Source organism: Oryza glaberrima, chromosome 11 (genome assembly GCF_000147395.1).
Source record: "Oryza glaberrima chromosome 11, OglaRS2, whole genome shotgun sequence".
Classification (NCBI taxonomy): Eukaryota; Viridiplantae; Streptophyta; class Magnoliopsida; order Poales; family Poaceae; genus Oryza; species Oryza glaberrima.
This window is the reverse complement of record NC_068336.1, coordinates 1,628,414-1,650,094: the sequence shown is the minus strand read 5'-3', so window position 1 is coordinate 1,650,094 and position 21,681 is coordinate 1,628,414. Positions and strand designations below refer to the sequence as shown.

The following is a 21,681-nucleotide window of genomic DNA, read 5'->3' as shown; positions in this document are numbered from 1 at the left end:
TTCAACTTGTTAAATTTGTACAATACAGTGATACGCCATCCTTTTATTGATTAACTGGCATCAATTCAACCCAGGGCAAATCATTTTTCTGCCGCTGTATTCCAGTAGGAAATGGAAAACGGCCAAAAACAACCAAATCACAAACGTTATTCTTAACCCATAAGCTCAAAACGAAAAGAGCAAAACTTGAAGCTTAACTAATTATACCATTCAGCGGCAAAGTACCCTTGTGGCCTTCTCTAGTAAGCTTCAGTCTTTCTCCTAATCTTCACAGGTAGTCCACCCTTCATCCTCAGCGTCACCGAGAGCACGTGCTCCGGCACGCCGCCGCCGGCGACCTCCTTGACGACGTCGACCTCGAACTCCTCAAGCACGTTTGCAACTATGGACTTCATCTGCACGTACGCCATCTCCTTCCCGAGGCACATCCTCGGCCCGGCGTGGAACACCGTGAACCGGAACGGGCTCGCCGGCTGGAACGCGCCGTCGTCGCCGAGCCACCGCTCCGGCCTGTACTCCAAGCAGTCCTCGCCCCATATGGCGGCGAGCCTCCCCATGGCGTACGCGCTGTACGTCACCGACCAGCCGGCGCGGACGAGCGTGCCTCGGGGAGCGTGTCGTCCGCCGCGCACGACTGCAAGTCGATCGGCGCCGGCGGGTACAGCCGCATCGACTCGGTGAGCGCAGCGTGGAGGTAGTGCATCTCCCGGAGGGCGTCGAACCCGAACGGCTCGCCGGGCGCGTGCCGGTCGCCTTCCTCACCGCGTGGACCTCGTCGGCGATGCGCGCCGCGACGTCGGGCCGGGACGACAGGAGCCAGAAGAACCAGCTCAGCCCCGACGCCGTCGTCTCGCGGCCGGCGATGAGGAAGCTGAGGACGATGTCGCGGAGGACCTCGTCGCTGTGCTCGTCGCTCGCCACGAACCTCGACAGGACGTCGTCTCCGTCGTTCACGGACGCGCTCTGGCGCCGGGCCCGGACGATGTCCATGGCGAAGGCGTGGACGTCGGGCGATGGCCTTCCTGAGGCGGCGCTCGGTGCCGACGTTGAGCCACTTCTTGATCTTCCAGGAGACCTCGATGGGATCAAAGAAGCGGCCGACGACGAGGTCCTGCGCCTCGCCTAAGGTGTGCATGAACTCCGACCTGGCATCCTCCATGACCCCGCCGTCGGGAGGCAGCGCGGGTCGTGCCCGAACGCCACCATACAGATGGTATCAAACCCGAATCGCTGGAGCACCTTCTGCAAGTCGAGGACGACGACATCGCCATCGCCACCACCATCACTGGCGGCGCGGCGGAGCAGCGGGAGGAAGCGGTCGGCGACCTCGGCCTGCACGATGTCGACGACGAACCTGCGCAGGGAGCGCTTGCTGAACTCGTAGCTGGCGTTCTTGCGCTGCCAGAGCCACTGCTCGCCGTCGGAGTTGAAGAGGCCATGGCCGAGGAAATCCTCGAGCATGCCAATGGCGTGCTCGCCCTTGGGATAGTTGGCGAAGTTGGTGCGCAGTATGTGCTCGACGTCGGCCGGGTTGCCGGTGATGATGCCGGTGCGCATCCCGGGGATCCAGAAGCCCATCCTCATCTCCGGGCTGCCGACGATGAGCTCCGTCGTCCAGTCGAGGAAGCGGTTGCTGTTGTTGACGAACGCCGGGAGGTGGCCGAGCAGCGGGTGCGCCTTGAGGCCATGGGTGGTGGGCTTCTTCTTGTCGGCGAGGATTCTGGTGAGGTGGTAGGACATGTAGAGGATCGGAGGGAGGACGAAGAGCATGGAATAGTAGTAAGAGTCCATTGCCATTGATCGACTTGGTAGCAAGCTGGTTGATGGAGACAAGAGGAGTGTTCATCTGGCATTATATACTGGGACACTGGATCTCCAAAGCAATTTATAATTGCAATGTCAAGTCGATTAAACTTCTATCAATCCACTAATTAATTACTTTGAAGATCAATGCAATTCTTAAATTATACGTATATTGTGAAGAACCGTGTGCCTGACCATGATAGGGATAGGCACATGAGTGGCAAGTTGTTTCGGCTTGTTAGCCAAGACAGGGCCTTGCGTTGCAGGCAATACTACTAGTTAAATCCAGTGGAGGATAAGAAATGTTTTAATTAGGAACCTTCTGAGATGAACTGCCCTGCTATACATTGATGAGAACATGATTCTACTTCTACATCGATGGCAATATGCTGATAAGTTACAACGGATCTGTTGGTGAACCGAAACATAAATAGCATCATCAGCAGCTTTGAACCTGCTGCTGCTTGGGCAGCGCGTAGCGGCAGAGAGGACAGAGGCAGCTTTCGCTGAGCCAACGGAAGAGGCAGATCTCGTGGAAGGAATGCGAACACGGCATCGTCCTCAGCCTGTCTTTCTCCTCGAAGTCGCTGAGGCACACGGCGCACTCCTCCTGCCTCGCGTCGCACGCCTTCGTCAGCGCGAGGCCCAGAAGGACATCGCGCGACACGCCGCGTACTCGAGCGTACTTGCTCGGCGGCTGCATCGGGGCATCCCCGTCGGCGGCGCGGCGACGTCGTCCTAGCACGGGCGAAGGACGAGGCCTGATGACTCGGCCAGCCCAGTACACCTCTCCCTGGTACACCACTCGATAGAACTCTTGTAGCATGTCGCGGATGCTCCGGGCATCGCTATTGGGGTCGATTCCTAGGCGTTGGAGCGTGCGGTGGAATCTCACTGGAACTCGTGCTGCTGCCGCTGCCGGATCCATCCATCTCCCGGCGCTACGGACTACGGTGTGGATACTAGGGTCGACTCCCAATTCTCGGAGTAGGTCTTCGAATGTTTCTGCCGCGTACGGATCAGGAAGTGGCGCCTCCAACTGCGCCGCCGCCCGAGAATCCATCAATCTGCGAGCCGGCGGATCCATCGCCTGCAGCAGTCAGACAAGCTTATGCGTTGTTGCAACAACTGGATGATACCAGATTTTATTATAGTCGACGATGTGAGGGACAACGAGATTGATTAGGACTCGGATTCGATCGGAGTCGGAGTAATCCATTCCCGCGCGCAGCACAGCGCAGCGCGTGCCACGCAATCTCGACCACTGTCTACGTATACCTGCTTCATCTGAACGTATATACGATTATACGTCCGGTTCCTAGTACTCGTAGTAGGTATTTTTGTCTCCCGTACAACTGAGACCCCTCGCACGTATGCACGGTTGAATTTCTGGCAGCTCAACAAATCAAGCATTGCATGCCTCAACAGATTGACACGTACGCACACTTCAAATGTTAATCACAACACAGCTGAGCTAGCGACATACTGACATACATATACGCAAGTGGCGCCGGCCATGCTATATATACATGAACCATTGCCACCATCCATCCATCACACAAGAGCATCGTCTATCTATTTATATTATATACCTATCTATCTAACCAGATTGATACAATGGAGGTACAGGTGAAGAGGACTTTGGTCGTGCCGCCGCTGCCGTCACGCGAGACGGAGGAGGCGCCGCTCACCGTGTTCGACCTCGTCGCGCCGACGTACCACGTCACCGTCCTCTTCGCCTTCTCCCCGCCGAACCCGACCACCAGCGCCCTCCTCGACGCCCTCTCCGCCACGCTCTCGCACTTCCCGCTCCTCACCGCGCGCATCGAGCGCCGCGGCGGCCGTCGTCGCCCGTTCTTCGTCACGGGCAGAGGTGGCGCCGGCGCACTCGTCGTGGAGGCCGAGGTGTCGTCCGAGCTCGCTGACCACCTCCCGCTCGCGCCGTCGCCGGAGCTCGCGCGCCTCCACCCGCCGGTCAACACGGACGCGCCGACGCCGCATGTGCTGCTGGTGCAGATCAACCGCTTCGCGTGCGGCGGCCTCGTGGTCGCCTCGTCGGCGCACCACCAGGCCGCCGACGGGTTCTCCATGAGCACCTTCTTTCACGCGTGGACGGACGCCGTCCGTCGCAACGGCGCGCCGCTGCTTGACCGACCTGTACCGTACGGCCCCGGCGCGCTCTCGCCGCGCCGGCCGCCGCGGTGCGAGTTCGCGCACCGCAGCAAGGAGTTCTTGCCGCACGACGGCGTCGCGAGCAGGCAAGGTCAAGGCGCCGACACCGGCGCCGTCCGCATCAACCCTTCCGAGGTCGCCAACGTGCTGCTGCACTACCCGAGCGAGTTCGTCGCCGAGCTCAAGCGGCGCGCGCAGGGCAAGTACACCACGTTCGAGACCGTGTCGGCGCACGTCTGGAAGAAGATCACCGCCGTGCGCGGGCTCGACGCCGGCGCGCGCACGTCGGTGAACGTCTCCGTGAACGGCCGCGCCCGGCTCGGGACGGCCGCCGTGCCAAACGGCTTCTTCGGCAACCTCATCATCACCGCGAGCTCCGGCGCGACAGCGAGGGAACTGACTACCGGCACCCTCGCGGACGCGGCGGCGCTGGTCCGCGCGGGGATCCGCGCCGTCGACCGGCGCTACTTCCAGTCGTTCATCGACTTCGGCGCGCTCCACGTCGACGGCGGCAGCGACGAGGAGGAGCCGCTTGAGCCGGCGAACGTGGAGGATCCCGGCGTGCTGTCGCCGGACGTGGACTCGGACAGCTGGCTGCACCTGGAGTTGCACCGGCTGGACCTGGGGCGCGGCGGGCGGCTCGCCGGGATCATGCCGGCGAAGGTGCCGGAGGACGGGGTGGTGGTGGTGATGCCGAGCCTGAGGAAAGATGGTGGGGTGGAGGTGTTCGTGGCGCTGTGGGAGAAGCACGCGCATGAGCTCACCAACATCGCCTACACCATGGATTAGTGAAACACTAAGTAGGATTGGTCTAGCTGCCTAATTAAGCATGTAATAATAAAATCCAAGTTAATTACTAGTACTCCTGTATACAGCTATAAATAACGAATGCGTGCGTAAAAGAAAAAAAAGGAAAAGTTGGACGTGAGTACGTGACATAACTACGAGTTGGGCGCCCGATAAAAAACCAAAAATCGGCGCCTCTCTCCGCGTGGAATCTTTATTATCACTTGTAGCTTAATGTGTTACATGCATACCATAGTTGTTAATCTTTATATCTCATATACTATCCAATTCTAATCAAGTCTGGATGCATGCATCTAGTGGAAAAAAAATAAGAATACTCCATGGATAATTATGGTGATTTAAGTCCTTTTTGTAAATTTCAAATAATTTTTTTCTCGTAAATTACTTATTTAATATGTGATCCAATTGCATTATTGTGTTTATAGCAATTAAATCTTTACAACAAGACCTCTTATGATTATATTTATAATTAAAAAAAACATATATGTTTCAACTATTAGGACTTGATGTTTCACATATGAGAGGCTAATGTTTCAACCAGAATCTAACTTTGTTGCGTATGTTATGTTTTGATTTTTTGAATTTTCTTGATGTTTTATCGTTTATACTCAATTATTCAATGTTTTGGTTGATTTACAAGTGTATCCAGACCTATGTGTCGGACGCCTGATGGAATGAAAAAAAAGTCTACATGAAAGGGAAACATGGTGCGGTTCCAGGCCAGTGTAGGTGACACCCCAAACCCGAAGGACGATGCCATCCTACAGTTGATCGTTGGTGACCCCTTCAGAATTAAGCCGATTACCTCACCTCTGCTACGACTACTTCCACCCTGGCCATCAACATCCACAAGGAACTAGATCATCATGGCTTCAAATAATTGTTAGTATGCTCAATTTTTCCGCAATAGGGTGATCATGATTAGACTATGCACGTAAGATAGTAGATAACAAAGTCTACATAACAAGCTTATTTGGTTCTGTTGATTGGTTATGGTCACATAAAATTGAAACATGATACTACGAAGGCAACTCAATCTCACACTACAGTCAATCCAAATACATAATAGTGTCGACGCCACATATTTCTAAGCATTGTCATAGTATCATGTAGCCTTTGTTTACTTTTATTGTTTTCATTTTTTTTGGGGAATAAAGATAAAAGGCAGCCACACATCATGCGTAACCCTATAAACTGTTATACAACCCTTTCTGCTACATGTGTAGTCCAGAGAGATGTATATTTGTAAAGTAAAAGGAAACACAAAGATATATATGAGGACGTTCATGTTGTGAAACCACCGACACCATGCATGGGTTGGGCCCGCACAACGTCCCTCCCGTGGTTCCTTCGGTTTATCAACCGTTAGAGATAAAGTTGGGCTCATACAAAATATACAAAAACTTATTCTAATAGGATTTCCCCTATTATGGGTATATATACCGAGAGAGAGGTTGAGAGAGATATATGTATCCACATATGAGAAAGTAAGATGTGATGCACCCTATATCGTGTCCATTGTTCTTCTACCGTCTGCTTTTATGAGAGGCTGATCGTCCTCGTCTACTCCGGATCAGCAATAGGCCACTAGTTATTTAACAGTTTATTCCACTAGTACAGATCTTTCTATCTGTGACGGGCTCTAATATGCTTAGAAATAGCGGGCCGTCATAAGAAAGTCATCTCAATCGGGCCGAAAAGTGCCCGATTGAAATATGGTCGCACAGACATGTTAGATGGGCATAAAACTTAAGCCGGTCACGGATGACACCTATCAGTGACGGGCCGTAGTTTAGTCCCGATTGAGATAACATTCCATATCTCAAACGGGCCTAAATTTGCGGCCCGTCACAGATGACCATCATCTGTGACGGGCACCAACTTTAGGCCCGATTGAGATAACATTCCATATCTCAAACGGGCCTCAAGTTGTGGCACGTCACAGATGACCATCATCCGTGACGGGCCACAACTTGAGGCCCGTTTGAGATAACAACTAGGCCCGTCACAGATGACTCATCAGTGACGGGCTATATACTTAATCTCTATCGGGCATTAACTAAAGCCCGTCACCGATGACTATTTTTCCATTTTTCATATGAAATGTTTATATTTGTAAGTTGACTATAGCAAAATAATTATGTGCAATATAATAATTTATTTTATGAGTCAAAACAATTTTACGGGTAGTAAATGTTTTCAAATGGAAAAATTGTCAACAACAAAGTTGTATAACTTATCAAGATTTACAACTTTTAGTTTGGTCATTTTTCTATATAACATTTTTTTGAACAGTTTGAATTTGAATTTGAAAATATGACAACTTCAAATAACATTTTCAAATATTAAATGATTTCGATTGAAAAAGTCATCAACAACAAAGTTGAATAACTCATCAAGAACTAAAACTTTTATTTTTGTTATTTCTTCATCCGATGAAATGTTAGTAATATTATTCACAAAGTTTACATATATGTGTTATAATTTATAAAACCAGATAAGAGATATGCAATTTTGTGAACAATGTTACTATTACTTTGTCGTATGAAGAAATGACCAAAATAAAAGTTTTAGATCTTGATGAGTTATTCAACTTTGTTGTTGATGATCTTTTCATTTGATATCATTTAGTATTTGAAAATGTTGTTTGAAGTTGTCATATTTTTAAATTCAAATTCAAACGGTTCAAAAAATGTTATATAGAAAAATGACCAAAATAAAAGCTGTAGATCTTGATGAGTTATACAACTTTATTGTTGATGACTTTTTCAGTTGAAGTCGTTCACTGATCTAAAATTCTATTTGAACTTTTCAAAATTTGAATTTCAAATTTTAAATTGTTTAAATAGAGTCAGATGGAGAAATGACCAAAATAAAAATTTTGCACCTCGATGAGTTCTACAACTTTGGTTTTGGTGACTTTTCCATTTGAAATCATTTAATAACCCCAATTTGACATATTGGCCTAGGGCTTAATAGGATTAATAGAATACCCATACCAACAAGTTACAACTACTTTTCCGGAAGCCAATCTCCAAAGAACTTTGATGTTAAGCGTGCTTGGTCTGGAGCAATTTCAGGAAGGGTGACTGACCGAGAAGTTTGAATTTCCCGCGTGGGTGCACACGAGTGAGGGCAGGGCTAGCCAAAAAATAAAATTTATTTATTTTTGGATTATACTCATCTGTGACAGGCATTAACTATAGCCATGACGGGCAATAGTTAACGCCCGTCACTGATGACTCATCTCATCTGTGACGGGCTATAGTTGATGCCCGTTACAGATAAGGGTCATCTGTGACGGGCGCTAGTTGTGGCCCGATAGAGATAGGTCATCTGTGACGGGCTATAGTTTAACTGGTCGTCTGGGTCAAAGCTATCGGTGACGGGCTTCACTTAGGACCCGATTGAGATATATTCATTCGTGACGGCCGTTTGCCCGATTGAGATAACTCTTCACATCAGTGACTTCTAACCTGTGACGGACGCTGTGCCCGATTGAGATGGGGCTTACCGCCCGATTGAGATGAGGGTATCCCTTCTAGTGTTCATTCTTTTCTTTCATCCAGTGCTCTAGTGTACAATCCTCCTCTCTATCCTCTCATCTATTTATAGCCAGTCACATGCCAGCTTGCATATTTAGTGATGGCCCATTAAGGGATAAGCTTGGGTTGGGCCTTCATAGGCCGCCTGGTTTTCCCAACATAAACAAGACAATCCTTTGTGAATGGATATCTCATGTATCAAGACTTCTGTACACTACTTTTTTTGTGTTACTTTAACAATTATATGAGCCATCTTATAATTAAGTCCACTAGTCTTATAATTAAGCCATATTTCTTGAGCAACCACAAGATCCATTATAATCATGTTCCACATTCTGAATCAACATCTCGAACACTACTATACTCAACCAACATGTCTTAACCTATGCGACACATGACACATCGACATAGTTCTGATTATAAATATTAAGTGGTTAACTGGAAGTGGTCCCATTGAAAGAGGCGATCCATACTACAAGTTTCCAAAATTTTTATAAACAATATGTTTTTAAAATGAAGTATCTTGAATGGTAAAAAATCAAATAACTACAAAAAAAATTAGTAAGTAGATATTTTTATACGGAGTGTGGAAGTACATACATATTTTTTGGAGCAGTGTAAAAGCTAGATTAAGAGCTAAGATCGTAAACCATAATGCTTGTCAAGGAACCAATGGTCATGAAGTCCTATAAATAGAGCAGATTCTTTTGCTATGGTATGAGATGTGTGGATCATGAGTGTAAGAGCTAGTTAGCCACCTCTAGATAAGTGTGTACACTGTAATATTATTTTTGCCTTAATAAGTCGAGTGTTCTCGTCACCGATACCCGACGAACCAGCTTTCTAATGTTCACATATATGTTTGTCAAACATAAATGTAAGCACCATTTCTTTTGTTGTAACTTGTGTATTGTTAAAAGTACTTTATACATGACATATATTTTGTATATTTATCCTAAAATTTTAAATAAAACAAATAATCGAATGCATATAAAAAACCAAAATGTAATATATTTAAAATGCATGTCATAAAATTTTAATAGTTTTTAATAAGATGAAAAAATATTTTCTCATCGTAAAAATATACCAACCTAGTAATGAGCTGTACATATCTTATTATAAATCATAACATTTTTGTCCAAATTCGAAGTATTAATGATATATCCAATCCAATACTTATATTTAAAAATGGAGGGACTATGTTTAGAGTCTAACATCATTATATTTTTCCACGGAAAAAAATCACTGTATTTTTTTAAATATCAAAAGATAGAGCAAATTTGATTAGTTCAGTCCAAATTAGAGAAGTGCCCCAACGTCAACTAAACCCTAGCCTGCGGGGTTTGGATATAGATCGATCTGGACGACGTGATCGAGAACGCCAGATCGATCGCCGGAGCGGCCAACCGGCCATGTGCCGGGTGAGCCGAGACGATGACTCGACCGGCGACGAAGCTGTAGCAGCAGTGGCGTAGTCCCCGTCATCCTCTCTCTAGATTCATTAATATCTATATAATGTGGGCAAAGTCTTATAGTCTAAAATGGATGAAGTAAATAATAGGGTGAAGCTTCCTATATCCTCAGTTGTTATTCCTCATCTTCCATACTATTTATATTTATATTTTCTCTCATGATACATAAAGTTTTTTGGTCTTCTATTTTGCACAAGAGTTTTAAAGCTATTCATCGTCACCAATACCTGACAAGATAGTTTTCTAATGTTCACATATCTGTTTGTCAAACATAAATATAATATTCAGGATTTAATAAAGAAATAAATATCATTCAAATCACAAATGTGATAAGTATAGCTTATATGTGGAAGATTATAAACGCATAATCTTGAGAACTGTAGATATTAAAACTAACTCTTAATCAGTTAGTGAAACAGAACGTGAAATAAAACATCAATCTACTCGGATAATTCTGCACCATTTCAAGAACCGTATCGTTCCCAAAATTAAACCATAATAATGTTGTAGGCCTTACTATTATCAAAATGATTTCATGTTTATCTACATATTCTTACTAACTGCTAATTTAATTTAACTTAACTTGATAACTCGGAAGCGGAGTGATGCTTTATATGAATGTGATATACATACTGTTTGTAGTGATGCTTGATATGAATGTGATATACGTATCGTTTGTAGCAATCGTATGTAGTATGTATTTTTTGTCAGGATAAGTCCATTTTACATCCCCGAACTATTCGCTTTGTCTAAGACACACACCCGAAGTTTAAAACCGGGTATTTAACACCCCCGAACTTTCAATACCGTTTAGTTTACCCCTTTGAGCGGTTTTCAGTCTGGTTTCACGTACGTGGTGCTGATGTGTGGTGGTCCAATTAACAAACAAAAAGATATATAAAAGATATAGGGCCACATGTCAGAGCATAATACTCTTCTTCTTCCTCCATCTCCTATCCCCTCTCTTCTTTCTCTTTCTCGTCCCATCCTTCTTCTCTGACCCCTCTCAGCCTCTCTCCTCAGTACCCATTGACCTCAACACTTTGTTAGTTGGCAACCATCCTGAGCTCGGCGAGGAGAGCGACGGTAGAGTGGTGGTGGCAGCCTTCCCGAGCTCCCCAAAAAGGGCGACATTGGTGGCGGCTTCCCCAACTAGACCAAGAGAAGAGTGGTAGTGACCTCCCCGAGTTCAGGACGCCGAGGTCAAGCTCTGCCTCCCCTATCACCCTTCAAGATGCCGACGGCCTGTGCGAAAGAGGGAGGAGGGCTCCGCCTCCACCCCCTTCTCTCTGGAGCAGCGAGGGAAGGGCCCCTCTTCGCCGTCCCCACCCCCCGTCCACGTTGCGGCGCCGGCGAAGAAAGAGCCTCGCTCTTCGCTGGGGTCCTCCTTCCTGCCGCCGCCGCCCCTTCGTGAGGATGCCGCTGCCATCGGTGCTCAGCGGCACGCTGACGCCTCCTCGAGCAAAATCCTCATGGAGGCACTGAGGCAACCGAGCGCCTTGCTGTCTGAGAGAACGTGCACGTCCACATCGCCTAGTGACAGCCACATTCTTCCCCGTGTAGGCAGTTGTCTTCATGCCCAAATTTTGGCGGTCCCGTATAGCCTCCCCAATAGATAATTGCCATATGCTTGCAAGCTGGAAGACAAAGAAGTGAAGATCGAGTTCGACGAGGCAGCGATGGCCAAGGTGCTCTGCCTCTCCGAGAGTTCATCATCACTGACTGCTGCAATCACGCCTTTATCCGCCTATGCCAATCGACCTGCCGAAGATAGAGCGAAGAGATTGGAAGAAGAAAGAGAGATGGGGAAGATGGCCCTGACATATAGGGGGCCACTGTTTTTGTACACGTGTCGTTCTACTGTACCAAAACCAGGCTCAAACTGTTCAGGGATGTAATGTGTTCGGTATTGGTAGTTGGAGGGTGTAAAATATCCGGTTTTAAAGTTGGAGGGTGTATTTTAGACAAAGTGAATAGTTGAGGGGCGTAAAATGGACTTATCCCTTTTTTTTGTCCTTGTACAATGGATACCCTTGCAAGTATGCACGGTTGAGATTGGCAGCCCAACAAGTAAAGCATCGCATGCATCTGCATCACTTCAAGTCACAACAGATAACTGAGCTAGTGACATACATATACGCAAAGTGGCGCCATGCTATATATACATGAACCATTGTTACCATCCATCCATCACACACAAGCATCATCTATCTATCAATCGAGCATATCGATATAATGGAGGTTCATCTATCTATCAATCGAGCATATCGATACAATGGAGGTGCGAGAGGACTTTGGTCATGCCGTCGTCGCCGCCACGCGAGTCGGAGGAGGTGCGGCTCATCGTCTTCAACCTCGTCGCGCCGACCTACTAGGTCACCATCATCTCCACCTTCTCCCCGCCCAAACTGATCACAAACCGTCTTAGAATAATTTGGTCAAACAGGTTTGGGGAAACGAGACGAGCAGAAGAATAGAAAAGGTTGGTTTGGGAGGGGGAAGGGTAGCTTTAGATTTTGGAAGGTGTTTTCAGATTACAAATTCGATACACAATCGGTTTGGATGTGAAGACCATTTATACACACATTGTTCGGCCTCCACTGGCACATTCACACGACCCATTCCTCCCCAGCATACGACATCACCTAAAACTCATAATGCCCTTAATGCATTTTAAATGTTGTTTTGTGCTCATCCTCCGGTCTAAATATGATGATAACCTGCTTGCATGTCCAGACTGGCAAACCGTCATGAGCCGGCCAATTCATATAGCAATTCGTCAATAACGGGAAGGGTAATGATTCTTCACGGTGTTGCATTGAGATGACGGTAATCCACGCAGAACCGACATGACCCGTCCTTTCCCGGGTCGTGTTCGTGGCGCTGTGGGAGAAGCACGCAAATGAGCTCACCAAGCATCGCTTACACCATGGATTAGTGAAACACTAACCAAGATGTAGCTGCCTAATCACGCATGTAATAATAACATTACTACTATTCCTGTACTGCTGTAATTAACGAATGCATGCGTACGTAAATAAATAAAAAAAAGGTTATCTTAAGTAATCAGCATCATTGAATCTGAATCTGATTCGGATTCCAGATCCTTATCCATCTCGATCGACATTCTAGTTGTGCCTCACTCACACCAGTCGTCTATAAATTGTATCTCTCCCAACTCGCAGCTAGTAATAACAAGATTAATTGATGGATTCACCGGCGTCGTCCACGGATGCAATGGCACTGGGACCATCTCTTCCCAATTTTACCCGAGAGAAGAATCAGCGGCTTGCCACCACCAGGCTTCCGCCTAAAGTTGCATCGCGGCCAGCTATTCTGGGTGGCTCCCTTCAACCAGGTGTACTGCGTGGGCCGACCAGATCGGCCTCGCTGGCCGACACGCATACGGCCGCGCCGATCAAGGCCGGCGAGCGACGCCGATCAGCAGCCGCTACCGCCGTGCAAGCGCGCTCGACGAGCAGGCACGGTGTCGCTCGATCTCCTCATGGGCCTGGTCCCGACGAGGGCGGCCGACGCGAGGGAGGAGACGTGCGCCTTGTGCTTGAAGGACTTCAAGGAAAGAGACTTGCTGAGGACGACGCCCTGCTTCCACAGCTTCCCTGAGGACTTGCATCTTCCGCAGGCTCAAGGATAGCAGCCTCTGCCCAATTCGCCGCCATGTTCTGCCCGAGCCGCAGTATGATGACAACGATGATATTTATGTTAAAGTTGACTGATAAATTAATCCTTAGAAATGAGAAGAAAATAAGCACATTGCCATGTCGATGTGTTTAGTGTTTATTTTTCTCTTCAATGTGTATAATTTGTAGTGTAGTGGAGTGTGTACAATGCCATGTTTATTTCAGCTCACTTCTTATTTTTGTCAATGATGGTATTGCTAACACTGTTAATTTTTTTATTTTGTCAACACTAGTACTAGACGACGACCGCTGCATCTTTCGGGGGCTCTGATGCCCAATCAGCAGCAGGATGACCATGTTCTAAATAGAGGTTGAAAACAGTTTATTACCCACACACATAAAAACGAAAAACATGATTAACATATAATTAATTAAGTATTTTAGTGGTAGATGATTTAACCGTCGACAACGAAACGCTCGTGGTGACTTCATAAATCTCAAAATATATTGGCTAGTCTTCTGAAGGTGGTTATAGGGATAGGATGTGTATATTCAATTGGTGAGTGCGCGCATATTGTGAGCGTCTGCATTTGTACTGTGTTTCTAAAAAAATAAGTATTAATTATTAAAATTTTAAAATGAATTTGTTTATTTTTTTTAAAACAGTTTATATATAGAGAAAATTTGCATAAAATATACTATTTAGCAGTTTAAAAAACATGCTAACAAAAATTGAAAAAGTAGCAAGTCAATGCTAACCTACAAGCCACGGCCAACGGCTGATGAACCACTGCTCAAATGATGATTTTTTGGGGGGCAACAAATCAATCTTTTGCAGTGGGCAGCAGCTTCTTGATTGCTTTGTTTTCAACAGCATTTTTCTTCCCAACAATGTAAAAATGTATTCATGGATTGAAGCGTTGAACAAGAACGTGTTATGCATGGATCAATGAAGATTCAAGTTATGATTGTCTCCTGCCTTCTGGTTTAATGTTCACAAATATGCTATACAATTAAGTTCCATGAAATGTACGTACGCATGCGCAGCGTCTACAGGGCGACAGTAAGTAATTAAACAGGCTATCAAGTCAAAGGACCACATATATCTGAAACTGCGGTTTTGTCAATCACCATGTACCAGTTTTAAAACTAGTCATCACAATATACCACATCATCGCCATCATCAATTTCTGGTGTTCACTTTACTATTGCTATGCACAAGCAAAGTTTAGTACTCCCTCCGTTTCACAATGTAAGTCATTCTAACATTTCTCACATTCATATTGATGCTAATGAATCTAGATAGATATATATGTCTAGATTCATTAGCATCAATATGAATGTGGGAAATGCTAGAATGACTTATATTGTGAAACGGAGGAAGTACAGTCTATCATTCAATATTGATCATCAGCAACTGTAGTATTTTACTACTTTAGCAGGATATACATCTCAAAATGCTTTTGTTTCTCAAAAATCTCCAAAAGCTTGAAATGGAAAATGTAGTATGGCAGAATGCATCTTCACTTGATTCTAGTCAAACTAGTTTCATGCGTAGTGCAGGAATACTGTGCTAAACCTTCCACACATTTTGCACTTCCCACTCAATTGGTGATGATGTATCAAACTTGGAGCCATCAGTCCTACTGTCCTAGTGTTTCAAACTTGAACCTTAGCACATTCTACATTAAGGAAGTAGCAAGTCTTCAGCCCTCTACCCAAACAAGATCATCATCATCATCATCATCAATTGATTCTTGGGTCTCCACATCCAGATCAGCCAACTTATATACCTCTCCTATATTCCCTACAAACACATTAGATACAAAGCCAACACATTAAAAGATAAGGTGAAGGTTGACATGTTAAAAAAACACTGCACCAGTGAGCTTTCCGTTCAAAATATTATATGACTAACATTTTTGAGAACTATCATCGCAATCACATAAACCAGGCCATATCATTAGCTAACTCAACAACAAGTATAAGAAACTAAAAAATGGCGGTAATATCATATACATTTCAAACAATGATAAAAAACAATTACCTTTTTATAAAACGAAGTCAAGGGGTATGTAATTAGATTACTAGAAGGGTCAATAAAAAGCTAGACTACAGCTAGAATGGTTAATGATTAATATTTTACAGAAGGTTGTTTTTTTTGTTGTGTGTGTTTTTTCATGTGAAGGCTAACGCCAGTTGGTGGTTCGGGTGATGGTGGGTGCTGCTCCCTTCCCCGTTCCTATTTTTCTCCCTTACTAATGAAATGACACGCAACTCTCATGCGTATTCAAGAAAAAAAACAATATTTTATAGAAAATTTTTTGGTTCCTATGTGAAATTATAGATAGGAACACAAGTTTTGATCAAGAAATACCTGTTGGTTGCTCCACTTTCATTTCAATGCCATCATCACCAGAGTCACCACCATCATCACGTTTTGATTTGGCACCCAACCGCCTCTCAAACTGTGCATCAGAAGCAAATGGCTGGTCAGAAATACATGTAAGTCTTTCTTCTTGTATCATCCTTTTGTCCTCATCTTCCTGCCTTTTCCGGATAGCCTCATAATAAACTTTTGCGTATGTCTCCTACACCATTAAATAAAAGGTGAATTTATATTTAACATTCACTCAACTAGCTAGTTCTTGATTGTGAAGCTTATAATTGATATTGAAATGCAAATTTTATCAGCTCACCTGTATGCTCTTCATCTCATCTTCCTCTGAGAGCTGTTTCTTGTCACTCTTGGCTTCTGAACTTTGATCCAGATCTGCAGTGTTACTGATTTCTCCTTTATGTTCCCCTGTGAGGACTGTACTCTTACGATTCATCCATGAGGGCTGTGGCTTTATACTTTCCATTCCAGATTCAACACCTTCCTGTGCACCAGTACTTCCTAAGAAATTAACTTCAACCTGGAAAGGAGAATTGGATTAATCAGGCAGTCCAATATCTAGTTTAAATGAAGTAATTAGTACTTACAGGGGCAAATCCTAATAATCAAACCATTTGATTCCAATCTAGAAAGGCATGAGATGTTTCAGGAAGTATAGAAGTTCTAACAGTATTCCCAGCATAACACCATGGTCATGTTATATGCCTCATCAATGTTGCCTTTATTGGCTTCACATTTATCTAAATTTGCACCTTTAACTACTAAAGTATACAACTCAGTGCATATACCAGGCTTACCTCTGTTTCCCCAAGGAAGGGCATTGGTTTACTGCTGTACCGCCCTTCTGAATTCTGAGATGAACCAACTGCACCATTTGCAGATGCCTCCATAGTTGCTCTTTCCCAATCTTGCAAACTCATAAAAGATGGAAAAGGAAGATCCTTTACCCTGTCAAGTACTGCTATTAATGGTTTCAATTGCTCCTCATTCATGTATGTTCAATGTTAGAGCAGAAATCTACAAAACGAAAGCATCACAATCCACACTATCATCAAGATTCCAGAACATGCACTTTGTCATCCATGTTTAAGCTAAAAACTACCTTGCAGTCAGCATCTTGAGGGGCACGCTTAGCCAATATGGGAGAACATACACCGTTATATTTATTTTATATACGAGATAAATGCATTAGCTGAATCATAAACATATACAAGTGATCAGCGAAGTGATGCTTCATAGATGACATAACCTATCTATAGAAATATTTCCATCTCTGCTATAGATATTGAAACTATATATATGGTTCATGTCAAAGAAAGTCCTTCTCACAACAATGAAATGCTATATTGTTATCGTGCTATTATCACAAATGCAATAATGGTTAAATAGATGTTAAATTATGTATTATCTAAGTGCAATGTAAAAAAAATATAGAAAGTTTATGCACAATTTACTGGATAACAATCTGATTATTGGCCAAAATGCAGATACACTAATTTAGTCTTTCTGACCAAGGCGAAACAAATTTAATTGTTTTCCAATAGTTATAGTATGTAAACTGTACTAAAAATTGAACAATTCTAACATCATTTATGTTTGATCTATGCTCCCAAATTTGGAAACAAATTTCTAACTGAATAAAAAGTAATAACCTCCATTCTTTGCTGCATATCCTTTAGTTTATCGTGCTTATGCTTTATTGCATTGTCACCACCACACACAATTTCATCCAAAGTAAGCTTTTCACTTTCTGGAAGAAGTTCTCCTTTGCAATGCTCACAGTGAAAATAGTCATCCATAACGCTTACAAGTTGCAGTGCATCAAATGCTGAATACCTACAGTTCAACAGAGACAATAATGTAAGCATCATTTTTTTTATGTGGTACTATATATCCAGAATAATCAGAAGTATACTTAGTACCTTCTTTTACAGTTAGGACATACATAATGTTGAACTGTATCTCTGTCATCTAACTCATCTTTCAATTTTTTCCTCATGCGGTGTATCCTATATCTTACAACATCATATACTTGTATTTCAGAAAAATATGCACATTACAATCTATATCAGATTATGACCAGATCAAAAGACATTTTTGGATCATGGGATGGGTAAGGTACAAGCAGATTTTATTCTATGACTAAAGATGGGTAATGTTATCGCTAACGCTGTGGTGAGAGAGAGATTTGTCTCACTTTCTGTTCAACAAATTTTCAGTAGGAGATTCTGTCCTAATAATTCTAATAAAGCCAAGTGACTTAGATTTGCCAACCTATGGAAGAGAGACCAATTTAATCAAAACAACCACCATGCATGTAGAAAAACTGCAATGTTCAATTGAAGATTATATGAGAAGGTCCGCTTGTGTGATTTTTGGCCCATGCAGTTTTACAATGTTAAAATAGAACAATTCTACGGCCCTTGAGGAGGTACCATGAGATACCAAAAATTTAGTGTAAAATTTGGTACCTCATAGTACCTAGGTACCAAGAGGTACCAAATTTACAATAGAAAAAATAGTACCTCCTCAAGGACCGTAAAATTGCTCGTTAAAATAAGTTTCCATGCACAGAGTCTATATCAAATCTCACTGAGCTCTGCCACACGTAAAAACATAAGAAATAGATATAGCGCTACATGTCCCACTCATGTGCTTTGTGGATAAATGTGAGCGGCCAAATATCTTGTGTATGCGAAAAATTTCAGCTAACAAGTTTCTCTTTCATTTTTGCGCCGGGCAAGTTTCTCTTTCATTAGAGAAGTAATTCTTTTCCTCAAACAAGCAAGAGAATTGCATGTCATTTCATTAAGAAGAGAATAAGAGGAGAGAAGCAATTGCATTGAAAATTAAATGTTCAATCGATGAGTAACCTGAGCATAGTCCAAACAACAGTAGGAATGTGTGTGCATCTTTGCTTTCTCTCCTCCTTTAGTAAAAGGATGCACATCACCAGTGGTGCCAGAGACATTGTTAGATATGTTTACTCCTTTTGGTGACTGCTATGACATAACACAACACAAGGTGAGAAGGGGCAAAAAAAAATTGACAATCAGATTAACAAACAAGATGACTAATGACTGGACGTTCATATTGATTGCACCTCCAACCACACCACCCAGAAAACAAAAGAGTTCAAGCAATGTTCAGGTCACCTCGCGCTGTCACTAATGATCCTGTGAATGTTGATTGTCTTAAGCTCTTTGGATGCTTACGTTCATAAAGTGAACCTAAAGTTACTCCTTATTTAGCAGTATTGCACACTCGAAGTGATCCAGTGTACCAAGCAAAACAGTGTAAATAGAAGGCTAATTTTTTAGTACATAGGAAAACAGAGCCGCCTTCATATATGTAAGAAAATGGCAATACATGAGTGCGTGGCGCAAATGGTGTCTAAAGAGACCTATACAACAACCATCACAAAAAACAACAAAAATTCCACGGGCACAAATAGATAGTCAGATTTAATGAAATATGCATATTCTAGGAAACTGTTTAATATGGGCTATACAAGAGAGCGTAGCACACACATGTTTATGCCTCAGCAGTATCAAAACACAGATGAAATATACATGACATAAAGTTTCATTTATTGAAGTCTCACCTAGGTTCTGCTGAACTTTTCTGCTTTGTCCATGTAAGATTATACAAGTCATTAATGCACCGATATAGTTATGCAACTAATTCATTTCCTATGTATTTCCATTAACCATGTACAAGCTTATGTGAAGTAGGTGCTCAAAAACATATTTCAGGCACTCATTCTATAGTCTAAAGAAATAAAATAATAACGCCACTGCATATAAATGTGGATAAGTTGTAGAATATCTTGACATCTTGACTCAGTTGGAAAGTGGTCAGCATTTTTTTTACTTTTTAGGATAAGTGGAAAATGGCTGAGGGCAAAACGGGCAGAGAGAAAATAGAAATGTAAACATTTTGCAAAAAGACCCCAACGTGACAAATGCTAGAGATGCGCTCTTTAACAGTGGTGATTCACTACTCATTGAGAGTGGGTGGCATATCATACAGTAGTACAGTGCCGAGGTGGCAATCGTTGATTCTCACTCTCCTATCAGGTCTTGCTTTCAGAAACTACTAATAACCTAATTAACAACTTCTGTTTTAAGTGGAGTAGATGGCGATTCCATGCTAAAATTAAAAAAAAAGTGCTATACAAAAATGAGAAAAACTCTCTCAGAAATTCTAACCTCCTTCCGATGACATCTTCTCACTAGCTTCTCTTCTTCAAAAAACTGGAGAATGCGGCGTAGTTGCTTAGAGGAAATCTTTAATGCTTTAGCCAAATCTTCCTCTCGGACCCACTGGCGCCGTCTGCGGTAAAAAAGAAGGGTATCACAATTTGTGCATTGACACTACATATAATTAGTTAACACGAAAGAAGATGAATATTGAAATGAGAGAAAAGAAATGTTTCAGAGAGAGAGAAAGAGAGAGAGGGGCAAGATAATAGATTTACTAAGAAGACTAAATTCTTTGTGATCATAATTGGACAATTGAAGCAGCTTCTCCAATTGTTGATTTCCATCTCTAGTAATCAAAGTTTTCTTATTTACGAAAGGGCAAGGGCTCTGCCTCATGCATTAAATAAAGGAAGAAGAGTTATAGTAAGAGAGAGTGAGGAGTGGAAGCCGCCTCCTCACACAAGCCCGAACATATGCACGCTAGGAAAAACTCAATAGACTTGACAGATGTACACTCCGGGGTGCAAAAGATAGGATTAAAGGAGGAGAAAAAAAGAATACAGAGGCAAGGGCCTAGTAGTCAAAACTGCACATTCAAAACTGAGCAAGCAGCATTATAAAAATAAAATGTGGGACACCAACGAGTACCAAGTAACACTACAATATGAGGAGGGAAAATGTTCTCTCAGCAGTTCCACATGGATAATGAGTCATAAGAAATCATAAAGGAGTACTTAGTATATTTGTTTCATAATGTTGTATACAAACTTGATCTAGTTTGTGATAGTGTTGATTAACCATTATTTTAAGTTGCATATTTGGAATGAAGCTAGCTGCCATAGATTTGATAAACGACAAACCATGAGTAGCAGTTACTCCAAAACAGTCCCTAAGGGATCATAACAAAATTGCTCATAACTCACTCTGAAAAAAATCTTCAAATGCTTGTTTGAGCACTTAACGGGACGTTATAGCCAACCAGCAAGAAACGAAATAATCAATTTAACCTTGAAAAATAAATCCTGGACCATGCCATAAATTTGAAATGCACATGCACAAAAGGTCTGCATTAATTAACTCGGTCACTGTAAATCTCCTTGCCTAAAATCGCAAGAGGCCAAGAGGGAGCAGTATTCAACATGGAGGTTTCCTCATTGGCGCTAGCAACTAGCATCATCAATCAATCAGGTAAATGAAACCAACAGAACATGTAAGGAACAGAAATACACGCAACAAGGCACATTGATAGCGACAGCACCAAGGTCAGAGCTTTGGTTCAGGATTTAGGTTTGATCTCACTCTCTGCCGAGGGCATCGAGGACAACGACGGCAAGCCCACAGTTGTCGCCGCGAGCGGATTTGGGGTCTCTGGCCAGCGAGACGTCGTAGTAGAATGCGCGCGCCACCATCCTCACCATCCTGCAATACCAGCCAAAAATCCCCAAACCAAAACCAGTAAAATTACACCTCCCGCAGATGCCAGCTATCATCAATGCATCATGGATACACAGAGGGGAGCACAGCGGGAGGATCCGCACTGGTTCAAGGGCTCCATGGAGGCCATGGCGGCGACGGCGGCGACGACGAGCGGCGGTTGGGGTTTCGCGGGTTTTCGCCGCGATCAGGGAGGTTTTAGCC

At 43.7% G+C, this 21,681-nt stretch overlaps 3 protein-coding genes and 1 pseudogene across 3 annotated transcripts; 1 reads left to right on the top strand and 3 right to left on the bottom strand.

The window, feature by feature from the left end:
- Positions 1-30: 30 nt before the first annotated feature.
- Positions 31-1,846, bottom strand: LOC127753725 (cytochrome P450 CYP94D108-like; annotated as a pseudogene).
- Positions 1,847-2,242: 396 nt separating this feature from the next.
- Positions 2,243-2,890, bottom strand: LOC127753931 (uncharacterized). The gene has a single exon (XM_052279382.1). It carries the CDS (start codon positions 2,888-2,890, stop codon positions 2,243-2,245), a length of 648 nt encoding a protein of 215 aa, XP_052135342.1.
- Positions 2,891-3,420: 530 nt separating this feature from the next.
- LOC127754089 (tryptamine hydroxycinnamoyltransferase 1-like) lies at positions 3,421-4,764 on the top strand. The gene has a single exon (XM_052279551.1). The coding sequence runs from the start codon at positions 3,421-3,423 to the stop codon at positions 4,762-4,764; it is 1,344 nt and encodes a 447-aa protein (XP_052135511.1).
- A 10,249-nt stretch (positions 4,765-15,013) lies between these two features.
- Positions 15,014-21,607, bottom strand: LOC127754599 (uncharacterized). Its single transcript, XM_052280172.1, has 12 exons — positions 21,582-21,607; positions 21,343-21,462; positions 20,050-20,173; positions 18,712-18,837; positions 18,149-18,164; positions 17,761-17,869; positions 17,491-17,674; positions 16,636-16,821; positions 16,140-16,358; positions 15,818-16,031; positions 15,159-15,247; positions 15,014-15,091 (listed from the first exon to the last, which is right to left on the bottom strand). Exons 1-12 carry the CDS (start codon positions 21,605-21,607, stop codon positions 15,014-15,016), a joined length of 1,491 nt encoding a protein of 496 aa, XP_052136132.1.
- Positions 21,608-21,681: the final 74 nt, after the last annotated feature.

Excerpts from the sequence above, each read along its gene's own strand:
- LOC127754599 (XM_052280172.1), bottom strand. The coding sequence starts at position 21,607 with ATGGCCTCCATGGAGCCCTTGAACCA. Across the intron at positions 20,174-21,342 it reads CTCGATGCCCTCGGCAGAGA|ACGGCGCCAGTGGGTCCGAG; the intron begins GTGAGATCAAAC and ends TTTTTACCGCAG. Across the intron at positions 16,822-17,490 it reads ATATGCAGCAAAGAATGGAG|GAGCAATTGAAACCATTAAT; the intron begins GTTATTACTTTT and ends TACATGAATGAG.
- LOC127753931 (XM_052279382.1), bottom strand. The coding sequence starts at position 2,890 with ATGGATCCGCCGGCTCGCAGATTGATGGATTCTCGGGCGGCGGCGCAG.
- LOC127754089 (XM_052279551.1), top strand. The coding sequence starts at position 3,421 with ATGGAGGTACAGGTGAAGAGGACTTTGGTCGTGCCGCCGCTGCCGTCA.